General features: G+C 37.6%; 1 protein-coding gene across 1 annotated transcript; it reads right to left on the bottom strand.

Annotated features, from left to right (window-relative positions):
* Positions 1–8,339: 8,339 nt before the first annotated feature.
* LOC111324300 (uncharacterized) lies at positions 8,340–12,574 on the bottom strand. The gene is made up of 3 exons (XM_022927830.2): positions 12,303–12,574; positions 11,662–11,758; positions 8,340–9,390 (listed from the first exon to the last, which is right to left on the bottom strand). Exons 1-3 carry the CDS (start codon positions 12,565–12,567, stop codon positions 9,159–9,161), a joined length of 594 nt encoding a protein of 197 aa, XP_022783565.2. The 5' UTR covers positions 12,568–12,574; the 3' UTR covers positions 8,340–9,158.
* Positions 12,575–13,520: the final 946 nt, after the last annotated feature.

Here is a 13,520-nt window from a genome sequence, read left to right as displayed (position 1 = left end):
ATCTACCTGCCCCACCCAAGCACTACGGCGTCTTTGATGTTTTGGCCGGTTTTCAAAGTTTTTGCGAACTGGAAAAGTTAGGGTCGCATCAGGCAATGTGCCCCGATGACAGATTTTTACACCAAAGTGACCACATTCACACCAAACTTTGCCAAGTGCGACCCATGCCTAAAGTGGCTTATATTATGCCGTTTTCTGTTTTAAGCTGATCTCAAATTAATTGGAGTGATTTCTGCGATGTAATGTCAAAATTGTATCAAAGATTAAAGCTAAATGGTATGCGAATCTACAATCTGCGTTCTCACGGGGATGGAGAACTATGCGAAACACAATTCAAATCATCTTTACCCTGTTTTAAAGCAGTTTTCTTCATGTTTTGAAGAAGCTAAGCTCTTTGTCCTCGTTAGAAGCTAAAAATATCACCAAATCTCAGTCGAATTGTAACTTACGTCCTTCAGAATAGTTTCTCCAACCAGATAACCAAATAAATCTGTGAAACTGAGAGGTTGTCTACGTGATCTCTTATTCAGGATGATGTTGACGTGATTGTACATCCACGATGGAGTTAAAAGCAACCACATCCAGTTGTCTTTGCAATTTTTCCTCAAATCTTACCTTATTGTGCTCGGATGGGTATGCAGCCACTCAGATGCGAATATAATGTGGAAGGTACCTAGAACGTTAAAATTTTTTGCCTTAGAAGTTGTTATAAACTTCCTAACTGGCTTCTTTGTTATGGGCGAATACAAGGAAACGTTCCGTTTCAACTTACATTTTTTCAATTTTTTCACTGCTGTGAACTTAATTTTGTTCAATCCAGCGAAAGAAATTAGCCATCGAAGACTTCGGGGTTATACAGATTAAATGAAGATGTCGATCAGAAACAGCTGGATATGTATTCATCCTTGAACAAAACTGTGGGGATTTGTAAGCATAACATGATTTATCATTTTCCGTACCCGTCTTTAGACGTGGCCTCTAATAGCGATATCGGTTTCAAGACTACAGCATCTCATGCGCTACTCCCCTTGGGTCAGTGCCCACCTAGAGAACTTATATAGGGCAGTACCCCTTCTCTGGCCTGGGTACGTAGTGACTCACCATGCAGACCTACTGCTGTGTACATGGCACAGTCCAACACACCCATCTCCTTTAGAGCACAGAACACTCAACTGAGAGAAACCATGGCACGAAATCCTCCTCCTGAGCCAAGAACAGCAATCGAGGATACCCAATTCTAAGTAAACAAACTATGTAACATCATGTCATCATCCTGGAGTTTATCTATTTTAATAAGCTGTTATCATTCATTAGCCTCTCAAAAACTATCTTGTGGTTCAGTTCATTTTACACTTTTATCTCAACGGAGTGTATTTACCTCACGATGTTCCATTAGGCCTTGATCTCCGAGGAGTTTTCATGGCTTCAAAAATAACCTTTTTCCTCTCCTGACGAAAATTGGTTTCCTCATCGCAAAGGTCCAGGCTGTACCTCATATCTATTGGCGCAGAGCTGATAGGAAAATCAATGGAAATATTTCTGTTTTCTTAAAATGGTAACAGGTAAAATTACATTTTCTGTTTGGGTGTCGGTACGGATTCGATTCCCATTGGAGCCTGAATATTTCCACGTTGCGCAGTTTATGCAATTTCTCTAGCTGTGGTTCACCTGCGAGGATTCTTAAGACTTGATCAAAATTTATTTGGAAATCATCGCTCTCATTGTTCTCTCTCTCTCTTTACATTTTTATCAATAGGAAACTAATAAATGCCAACATCAAAGCGAATATGCCTTCGCTGTTCCTCAAAAAGGATTCTTTTTCTGCAAGGAAAGAGAGAGAACTCGACGATGACAAAAATATACAACTGGCTTTACCATGTTTTGACTTTCATCTCTACATCAACCTCTGAGGCCTAGAATATAAAGCAAATAGCTGTGTCACTTGACGTGTGTAATTTTGCGCTGAATCGCCTATTCATGCAGCCAAAGTTTGTCACACGAGAGCTGAGGCTTTCCAGGTTAGTACTATACCTCTATAATAATAATAATAAATAAATAAATAATAAATAATAAATTTTAATTAGTTGTATAGCCCTATTTACATGTACAGATCAATAGTGCTTTACACTGAATAAAAATTAAAAACCTTATATATCTAAATAAAAATTTACAATAGTAATGGTAGCTAAAAATACATAAGAATAAATTATTTTAATGTAATATATCTAAGTTAATGATTACAAAAAGCTTCATTAAACAGAAATGTTTTAATAGCTTTTTTAAATTTATCCAAACACTTAATCATTCTAATTTCATGAGGAAGTCTGTTCCATAAGTATGGTGCTGCTGCCTGAAAAGATCGATCACCAAATGTCTTCAGCATCTTACCCTTAGGGGGCTCTAAGTAAAGACCGTCATTAGATCGAAGACAATAAGAAGATTTTGATTTAATAGATATGAGGCTGTTAATATATGACGGAAGTAAATTATGAAGCGCTTTAAAAGTAAGTAGAAGAATTTTAAATTTAATAAAGACTTTATTTTAAATTTAATAAAGACTTTATTTTACGAGGGTAACACATAATAGCATAGCTAATAAACTTGTGGCCCTCACCTCTTTAAAGATAAATGTTTTCAGTTCTTGTAAGTTTCATCAATTTTCAACGCACTTAAGTCAAATGACTTTGTATCCACCAAATCGTCACTAATTGTGCCTGACTCTATCAGAGTTATTTCTAAAACATAAAAAAGGCAGACACTCACAAGTAACAATATCAATTTAATTCACAGGAAGTGACCAATGGTTTTCAATTTTTTAAAACAATCCTTTCTGAAGAATAATGAAAGAACCTCATTTGTCCGCGTTTTTTTAACGGCTAGGCCAGGTATGAGAGAGGATTTTTTATCATCTTCATCGTCTTAATTATCAGGCTATCTGAATTATGTTTCTTGTTGATCGTGACTTATGAGTAAAACACCAGAAAGAGAAAGAGGCAGATGTAGCGTCACTTTCATGATATTGATCAGTATAGGTCGAGGAGTTTTTGTCATCAACCAAGCTGTTGTTATTTTCAATCGTACACATCCACGGAATTGAGATTTATGGGGACGCTTCAACTTCAGAAAATTAGAACAACAAATACACTTAAGACGTATATGTGAACGATCCTTCGCAGTAAAGCACTATTTGAGCAATAGTGAAAATCAGACCTGAAAAAAAATTTCAGGCCTGTACGGGATTCGAACCACTGACCTCTGTGATACTAGTGCAGCGCTCTACCAATTGAGCTAACAAGCCAACTGGGAGCAGGCCATCAAATTAATTCGACATAAACCCGTAGATGATAAATCAAACAACAACAAACATATGAAACATATGTATGAACTGCGGTTATGAGACGTATATGTGAACGATCCTTCGCAGTAAAGCACTATTTGAGCAATAGTGAAAATCAGACCTGAAAAAAATTTCAGGCCTGTACGTACAGGCCTGAAATTTTTTTTTTTTTTTTTTTTTTCAGGTCTGATTTTCACTATTGCTCAAATAGTGCTTTACTGCGAAGGATCGTTCATATATACGTCTCATAACCGCAGTTCATACATATGTTTCATATGTTTGTTGTTGTTTGATTTATCATCTACGGGTTTATGTCGAATTAATTTGATGGCCTGCTCCCAGTTGGCTTGTTAGCTCAATTGGTAGAGCGCTGCACTAGTATCGCAGAGGTCAGTGGTTCGAATCCCGTACAGGCCTGAAATTTTTTTCAGGTCTGATTTTCACTATTGCTCAAATAGTGCTTTACTGCGAAGGATCGTTCACATATACGTCTCATAACCGCAGTTCATACATATGTTTCATATGTTTGTTGTTGTTTAAATACACTTAAGTTGAATACTTTTTTTTTTAACAAGGGAGACTCATCATCTCGGTCTTGGGTTGCTAATCATGATTATCAAAGGTTTCTGACGTTTTTCATATTTGGGTCAAGGTAAAACTGTAACGTTTCTTCCCACACAGGGTTAGCTGTTACAATGAATATATGAAGTTCATATACTTTGAACTGCGGTATTAGATAGGTATGATGCACGATCCTCGCAGAAGATAGCGCTATTTATGCAATAGCGAAAGTCAGACTTGAAAAAAAATCAGGCCTGTACGGGATTCGAACCACTGACCTCTGCGATACTAGTGCAGCGCTCTACCAATTGAGCTAACAAGCCAACTGGGAGCAGGCCGTTAAGTTGATTCGTAATAAACGGGTTTGTTACGAATCACGGGTTTATTACGGGTTTATATATCTGTGGCATTACCGTGATTTTGTTCATTTTAATAGTTTAGAGATAAAAAAGGTTACATAGAAAATTTCAATAAAAACACCATGACCTCTGTGGTTAACCTGTGAGCAGCATATAATTAGCATATAAATAGCTAATCTTAAATTTGACGACTATTTCGAACAAATAAGTACAATTCTATTAGCGCGAATCATTCCTTTAGAATGACCCTTAAACTGGCAAAATGTAACACTTTTAAATATTCGTTCGCCATCTGTACGGTACAAGAATGGAGAAGACCGCTGCGAACTGTGGTCAAAGCCAGACTCCTTAGGCTGTCCCACAGAATTTGCATATATAATCCCCACGGCGAACATTACTCATTCTAAGACTACGAGCAGTCCTTCCTTTTGTTGTAGAGTATTTGAAAGGATTGCTATTTCGAGTATTTTTAGGTTGACCTTTTGTTTTGTTGAGTCTCGCCTTTTTGCGTCTACGTGTTATTTGGGTAGATTTATAGTTTTTATCTTTTATTTTTAGTGTGTGCTTGACCTTGGCTCAGTTCGCGGATTTCCTTCTTACCGTGCTAGACATTTTAATCACTTGTTGTGTTTGGGAATAATTAGTTTCACAGGTGGTCATGTTTGGGTTGGTAAAGCTGGCCTCGAGTTTTACCCACACTGAGATCCTGTTTGTGCACGTGATTCTCGTGCGCAGCTCGATCATTGGCGTTTAATTGGTTCCTTGGTGCTCGCCAAGTACTTCGGTGAGGGCCAACCAATTTCCCCTTTGCAAAACAACGGATACACTGTGCATGGAAAATCTCACGGTCAGCTAACCCAAACATGTCTACGGTTTTCCTACTTAAAGCGTTGGTTCCTCACGCTAGAGCATGATTATTAGATACATAGAGCGTTGCTGTAGTAGCTCTCCAGAAGAGAATAAAAGAAGGAAAGTACAGAGTCTCGTTACTTCTAGTTAATTCGTCCAAGCGAGCTGTAAAACCCCCAAAACTTTTCGAGGTCGTCCGTCGTGTCGTGCGAGTAAGAAAAAAATCAATGAAAAAAAAAAATTGATGTTAGTTTTTTCACTGATTTTTTTACTTGCACGAAGGACTTCGCTGAAAAGGGGGGGACTGCTCGTACTCTATTTTATGCTTTGCGTACCCATGACTAAAAACTTTTTTTGCAAACATATTCACCCCAGTCAGTGTAAGTTCCCAGGGTAATACTCCGACCACGTAAAACCTTAATATCGAGTAACAGACCTGGACGATACAAAGCCTGTCAAATTTAAAACAAGATATTTAATAGCTTCCTTTTGTATGACTTTGAGCCAACGACAGAACTATTCAAGGAAAAGACTTAGAGAGAGTTAAAGTTCATGCGACCAACTGCTAAAGAAACTCCTAAAGGGAAAAAGGAAACATGAGTTGGAATCAGCAGTTTGTCTTCTTTAAAACTCACCTTCCACTTCGAGTACAATTTGTTCTTTTTCATAATCAAAAACACGACGAAAAAAAAAAGACAATTTGACTTTTGAACTACAGATTTAAATCAAATAAAGATACTACCTTGTCTTCCCTCGCAACTGAGCAGCAATTTTAAACGTGTGGCGTTGCAGCTCAGCTGGTAGTAACACCCAACTAGTGTCTTGGAGGCACACAGCTTTGAAACTCTTTACGGTGGCCAATTTGCTTTATCAACACAGTTGATAAAACCACAATTATCTTGGAGGCACAGGTTCGTAACCCGTCATGCCTGAATTTTTCAGGCTTCATTTCTGCACGCAATTGCGTTCTTGCAGCTTACCTGCCAAGATTAATTCTGTAATTCCGTATTCCACTGCGTAACTATTTCATGCATCATGACTACGATGCATGACTATTTCTAGTTGAAAAGGAAAATGTTAGGGCCCTTCCTATGCGACCGATTGTATTTTCAACCACGCCTCTCAGTCAATATTGGGTTCTGTCCTCGTGTACCGGTTCACAAGAGCCGATACAAAAGACCGAACAATACACAACAGCTAACCAATGACTCCTGAACAAAGAAAGAACAATGGTGATTCCCTTGTGAACCGGTACACCAGGACAGAACCCAATATCGTCAATACCAATATTCAGAAACGTTGCTTACCTGTATCTGAGCCAAGTTGCACCTTTTATTCTGCAGGTCTAATAAAAATGTCTGTCAGTGTGTGTCTGTGCTTTTTTTCGTTACACGGTAAACGGTAACAATATAAGTATAGTTAAACGAACAAGTCAACGGCGCAAAGAACGTTTTCGATTTATTAATCCTCTGGATCGACTCATGATTAACATCTGAAAAAGCATTATCTCCCTGGAATTTTGAACAAGTTCCTTTTCATTTCATGTCAATTATTTCATGTTAATCGTCACCAGTGAAATGTCAAGTATAAAAACAATGTATCATCACAAAAAAACCTCATTCGTTAAAAGATCACCGTTTATTCATGGTTACATGATAAAACGTGCCCTTCGCGTCTTTAGACGCATTGTGTTTCTTTTCAGAGGAAAAAAATTCTTTCGTGGCATCAAGGGATTCGGAAGATTAAAAAAACTCGTAGAGTACACAGGAGGTTTGACTCTTGGCCATATAATTTGGTTAATGATGACTCGATAATGTAAATTGGCCAATGTAAAGAGTTTCTAAAGCTGACGTTCCGAGCGTTAGCCCTTGGTTATAGCGAAAGAAATCGGCTGCCAGCTCGCGATAGTTATGCTGAGACAATACTTTTAGACGACCATCAAGGCACACATTCTTCCTGGGGAGTTCCTAGACATGTATTTAAGTAGGACGACGGCACCTTTGAAGTTTGTTAAGCCTTGACAAAATTTGGTAGATCTAAAAATCAACTGGCGCACTTGTCTCAGGGAACTGGTGACAGATTTTTTTCGCAAAATAAACAAAAATTTGCCTAGTGAGTCCGGGCCCTTAGTATACAAAAATGTGAGAAAGACGCGCAGAAAGCATTGAGTTCAACCACTGAAATGTGTTGCTCCAAATAAGTTTCGATCCGGCATAGTAGACAATCGAATACAGTTTCCTCAGTCACATCGCTCCATTTTTAGCCCTTCCTTTGCAATGGGAACTGTACAAGGATAAAAACTGTAAGTTGAACATTTTCGTAGTAACCTAGTGTTAATGAAAGATGATTTGATAAGACTCCGTAAAAGGGAACACGGTATGATGACTTCATCCGAAGACAAGGCTTGTTTGTGAAATCGTCAGGTACTGTTTTTTATACCGCTGGACCCCTTTTACCTTCCCGGTAAACAACGCTGGGACGACTGAAGTCTATTTTTCCATTAAGTTTTAAACTAATCTAAATTGTGCAAGCTGTAAGTCATCTTTAGAAGTTTCACACGAGTTTTTTAAATTATTGACACCTTTGTACAATTCTCTAATTTATAATAAATTATTCCGTGCATAAGTTGTACAAACTTCAATCAATATTAAGCGCATACTTTAGTAATTCTGGGAAAGGGACAAACAACCGAGTCACTCCTTTCCTCTCAAAAACACTGTTTACACCGTACATGGTTGGTGTTTTTGAAACATACACAACCGGCGTGGACAAAATCCGAAATCGGATCGGATCACAAAGGAAATTGTGAAAAATTAAAAAGACTGCTTATCAAATAATGGTCTAATCTTGTCACTATGTATCGATTTCATGCGGGTGAAGTGTTTGTTATGATATTCGATTGTATCACGATTCCGTCTGCAACCTTCCACGAAAAAAGATATGTTGATCAGCTATCGTAGCACTATGGAGATGATGGTTAAGCACGTGACAAGATCTCATTGAGAACTTTAAAAAGGGACGTGGGCAAAAGTACTTTGGTAGATTGATATGAAGCTTCTTACAGTTTGGCTGTTGGAGACAAAACAAAAGAAAATAATTGGAGGTGGAATGAAAATAGGTTGTAAAGGAGAACAACTTTCTCCCTTCTTCCTCCCCCATCCCCACCCCCTTCCCCACCCAACCACCAACGTTTTTCAACAGAACCCAAATAGACAGCACACAGTTATCAAAAATATAAGGAAAAAGTGTTCTCTCTTCAATTTCAGTCATTCGATTGGCTTTCTCTCATCCAAAAAAAAAAAACATTGATTACTCAACCCTCTTGTAGTTTCCCAGTTGGAGGACCTAAGCAATCAGAGTGGGAATATTTAGATATAGGTAAGAAGTTGCCCTTTTTGTATAATTATATTGTTGTTAACTGTTAAAATGATAGTATTTCATTGCAGAATGTATGTTTAAGCACTGCTGAAAGTAACAGGTCCATTAAACTGAAAACTGATTTCACTGCAATTGTTGCCTGTAACTCTATTAACCCATGCCTTCTCTATGAGGAAAACTAAAGTAGCAGTCACTTCATCATCTGATAGTCTCCTTCAGCGTACCTGTATATTAAAACAGTGGGTAGCATTAAAAGCCTGCCCTGATTAGCTAACCAAACCCCTGATATTCTGTGCTATTCGGCTCCCATCAATGCATACGGGATTTGCACCTGAAAATACGGTAACCATTGCAGGATTGAATGGGTTAAAATCATTTTTTTCTGCTATATTATCTATTGTTTTTAGTATATACTAAATCAACTATTTACATAAGAGCCAGTGTATAGTAGCAGATATTTAACTGGCTGCTTTACCACTTGGTAAATATCCACCACTAGCCATCTCCACTTCAGTGAGTAATACAGTTGTTAATTAGCACAACAAATTTGAAAAAAATTATATGGAAACTAGGGATAACATGTTCTACACATTAACACTAATAGTGGATAAAACTATATTAAAACTTGGTCAGGTTTGAGTTTTACGAAGGAAAAGCTCTAAGTTCAACTCCTGCTACTTTCCACTGTTGGCCTTTGCTGTAGCAGCAGCAGCTGCCTCTGCATCTTCTTGTCTGAGCTTCTCATATCTTTGCATATTGACTTCATGCAGTGATACCAATGTTTGCTCCTCTCTACCCTTCTGGGAACTTTTTATGATGTAAATACATGCAGTAAGAGTCATAATAATCATGATTCCATTCACTCCAATGCGTCGTCTACTATTTGCTCTTTCCATGGTGGCTGCACTAAAATTTGAAAAAAAGGAAAAATCAATGCTAATCATAATTTCCCTACACAATTGTTAAAAAGAGTAATTTGGTGTACCCTTAGATTAAGAAGAATGGCAAGACTTATTTATTCCAGTCACTTCTTAATTGGGAATCTGGAGTGTCTTAATGAAGAATACAGTAATTCATTAGATGCAGGATGGCAGGTAGTGCATTCAAGGTGTTCAGTATCCATCTACTTTGTCGGGACTATGATCAGTTCAAGCCTTTAATTGATATGGATATATGGATGATTCATTAGATACAGGATGGCAGGTAGTGCATTCAAGGTGTTCAGTATCCATCTACTTTGTCGGGACTATGATCAGTTCAAGCCTTTAATTGATATGGATATATGGATGATTCTTTGCTATCCCTATCAGATTAATTCAATAAGCATGTAATTTAAAGAGGTACTTTTTTCATTTAATAAAAGCAGACTACAAAGTCAACCCTTATAAACAGAGATTAACTGGATCAGAGGATATTCCACAATTACAGCTCTCAGAGATATATTTTATTAAGACAAATGAATTAAGGCTGAAAGTTTTTAAAGAAACTGTGATGCTGGGTGGGTGGGGGTAACAAGATAATTTGGTTATATCAACTAAGTTGAATTGTAAATTGGCCACATAACAAGTTAAAAAGCTGACGTTTCGAGTGTTAGCCCTTCATTAGAACAAATGGAATGGGGCTAACGCTTGAAACGTCAGCTTTTTAACTCATTATGGTGGCCAATTTACAATTTCAACTTAGTTGATATAACCAAATTATATTTTATTAACTGTACTTGCATTTGCCCTAATACCTGCAGATTTCCTGCATACTTAGTAACAGTTGTTGTACAATAAATCAGAAATCATGCTATTACCCTCCCATGTGGATTAGCCTCAGTTCAGGATCTAAAATACAACAAAAATCTATCTCCAATCTGCTGTATGAATTCAGCTAACAGATCTAACTTTTCACTATAAACACTGAATTCTGTTCATAACCCCCTGTACATTTTCAGGGTACAAAAGTATCTAATTTGACAAAATAATAAACATTTCTAAATGATATGTTTTCACAGTAACTACTATCATCTTCAGTTAAATATTACAAAGTACAAAGTTGAATTTAAAGTGTATACATAATACTCAGGAGACAAAGACCAATAGAGACAAAAACAATATACACAATTACAAAGAAAGTTTCAGATTAACATGATACAGTTGATGATTGAGTGTAGGTCACTTCCTTTGAATTTGTATGGCTTCTTTGATTTTGAGTTGCTAAGCGTTATTGCAACAACATAGATATTAAGTTGGTTTTCTTCATCTTGTAAAATAGGTAACATGTTTGGCGTTTATGACCCTATCCCTTGTGGGCTCCATTCAAGTGTGGTTTATAAGTTTTTTTGTGCAGGCTGTAATGCTTCCTATGTTGGAGAAACCTCTCAGCATTTATCCACACATGTGCATGAGCACTTGGTCGGTGATAGGTGCACCCTCATTTTCAAACATCTAAAAAATTCCCAGCAATGCTGCAATCTTTGTTCTAATGAGTGTTTTAACATCCTAGATCACACTCCCACAACACTACAACTCAAAATCAAAGAAGCCATACATATTCAATGGGAGCAACCTACCCTCAGTCATCAACTTGGTCATGTCAATCTAAAATTTTCTTTGTAATTGCATACATTATTTTAGTCTCTATTGTTGTTTGTCTCATGAGCATTACGTACACACTTTAAATTCAATTTTGTACATTGTAATATTTTAACTGAAGATGAAAGTAGTTACTGTTGAAACATGTCTTTTAAAAATGTCTTTTATTTGGTCAAATTTGTTACATATCTATTCCAATCTTGACAAAAGTATCCTAAGAGGATATTATAAAATTAATCTTTTTTTTTTGTCGAAAATCTTACATCCAAGCAACTAAAATTGCAAGCACCTCTTTCTTTTTATGTACAAAACCTAAATACTTAGGTAAAAAAAAAAAAGATCAGGTCAGAAAGTATGAATTCGGTGCCAAAACAAACCACTAGATGGGGTTCACTTCACTGTTTATTGTTCTTTCAAGAGCAAAATTTCTGAGTGTGCAGTATCCTATTTTCAGAACTGAGAAGGGCCCAGTGATTAGTGCACAGAAAAAGCCATTGATTTCAGAAGATTTTTGCTGGGAAGTATTTCATTAGTCAAACACATGGACAACAGCAGTGCCAAACATTGGGAAGGTGGGTTTACAAGATCATGTACTTACGTGACTTCAGCTGGTATTGGTGGTTTCATGGTTCTTGTAGCAATCAAAGTGAATCTGTCAACAGCTGACACATGATGCATCATGGGTATACCACTCTCTGTAACATAAAAAACAACACAAATTGTTTTTGTTGTTGTTGTTGTTATTTCAAAAGGGTAAGGTGGTTCTATGGGTTGCTACCTAATTAAAACCAAGCAACAGGTCTGAGAAACAAAGGTTTTGTGTTCTCTTCACAGGGCAAACGTAAAAGGGTAAGGTGGTTCTATGGGTTGCTACCTAATTAAAACCAAGCAACAGGTCTGAGAAACAAAGGTTTTGTGTTCTCTTCCCAGGGCAAACGTGAAATCCAATTTGCCCCGTGAGATGTGTCTGGAATGAGAACAACAACAGCTGGGAAACTAGCTGAGGAAAAACGTTTTTGCTCACCAGACAGAGAAATCTACCCGCTTTGGATACGCATCGCTGAAAATTCTTTCAGTAGCATATTGACTGACTGAAGTACTGTACTATCAGTGCAGTCGTTGGCAGTTGTCTCCAAACTGTGTAATACCCTCCCTTACGAACTAAAAGTAGCCAAAGCTGAACGAGGTTGCACCTTTGATAGTATTTTTGTTCATATTCCGTTGGCATGATCAGTTTACCTGTTGACGAACTGCTCATCCGCTCTCCCAAAACATATGAAACAGGACGAAAGGTTAGCGGCCTCGCATTTGACGTGTAAAGATATCGCGCTGGGCCTACAGCAACCCCTGATGTCACTCTTTGGAGTAAAGAGGAAAATGAAACTAAACCTCTTGAGACCATAATTCGTGACAAATTAAGGTGATTTTTCGCTGATAAATCCTTCTGCAATCGAGAAATATTGTCTGTAAATGATGTGGCTGAGGTGCATCGCCTCGCTCTCATGACATTGCATGACGTCATGAGTGTGCTCATTCATGAAAAAAGTCACGTATATTTTACTTCTAAAGCTTCGAGGATGTGATGTTATTTTTTTTATTTTTCAACTGGCATTATCCTTCTTGATATCATGGAAGCTCTGAAGCTCCATCTCCGAAAATAAACGATGATTGAGCTACTGAGAAATTGTTTTCTGAGGGTCCACAACTATATTCTGTTGATATTCTGAATTAATATATTTTACTGGCCATATCCACATTTCGTGCGGAATTTTCCACCCTTGACCGACTGTAACGATAATCAAAATTTATTGATATCCCAGGATACAAAAGATTTGTACAAGTCGGAATTACCCATGGGGTGATTGAGGCAGCTGATCATATGGTGTCCTCGCCGATGGCAACCGCGGCCATAGGAGGGTTCCACGATCACGATCACGATCACGATCACGAGGGTTCCACGATCAGTATGTTACTCAAGTTATTGGAAAACTGTAGGAAAATTCATTTAGTACATTCTTCACACATTACATTTGACTTAGTCGGGAGCCAAATGCATTGTGTGAAGACTGTAGACAAATTCTATGACCATTATCACCGTCCATTATCATGAGATTCATTATTATTTTCATTATTATTGTTATCATTATTTCTGTTAGTATTAAACGTTGGATTACTTTACAGAACGGGTTCTTGATAGCAGGTGGTTGCGCGACTCTTAAATTGAATTTCTCCTCCACGAGCTCCAGTTTGTAAACCATCGTTTAAGGAGATAGTATGCAAGTACTTTTTTCTCTTCTCTACTCCTTTGAACCAGCTGAGAGGAAATGACTAAGAACACGTGGACCGTCCTAAGTTGATAGAATTACTCATGCTAAAGTTGAACTCAAACGTCACTGGTAGACTCGGAAACCGGAAAGACATTCAGCACGTCGCACGCATGTGAAGCTTAGAAAAAAA

The sequence above is a fragment of the Stylophora pistillata genome, chromosome 8 (assembly GCF_964205215.1).
Source record: "Stylophora pistillata chromosome 8, jaStyPist1.2, whole genome shotgun sequence".
NCBI classification, from domain to species: Eukaryota; Metazoa; Cnidaria; class Anthozoa; order Scleractinia; family Pocilloporidae; genus Stylophora; species Stylophora pistillata.
This window is presented reverse-complemented; position numbering and strand designations above follow the sequence as displayed.

Excerpts from the sequence above, each read along its gene's own strand:
- LOC111324300 (XM_022927830.2), bottom strand. The coding sequence starts at position 12,567 with ATGAGAGCGAGGCGATGCACCTCAGCCACATCATTTACAGACAATATT. Across the intron at positions 11,759-12,302 it reads GATGAGCAGTTCGTCAACAG|AGAGTGGTATACCCATGATG; the intron begins GTAAACTGATCA and ends TTTATGTTACAG. Across the intron at positions 9,391-11,661 it reads CCAATACCAGCTGAAGTCAC|TGCAGCCACCATGGAAAGAG; the intron begins GTAAGTACATGA and ends TTCAAATTTTAG.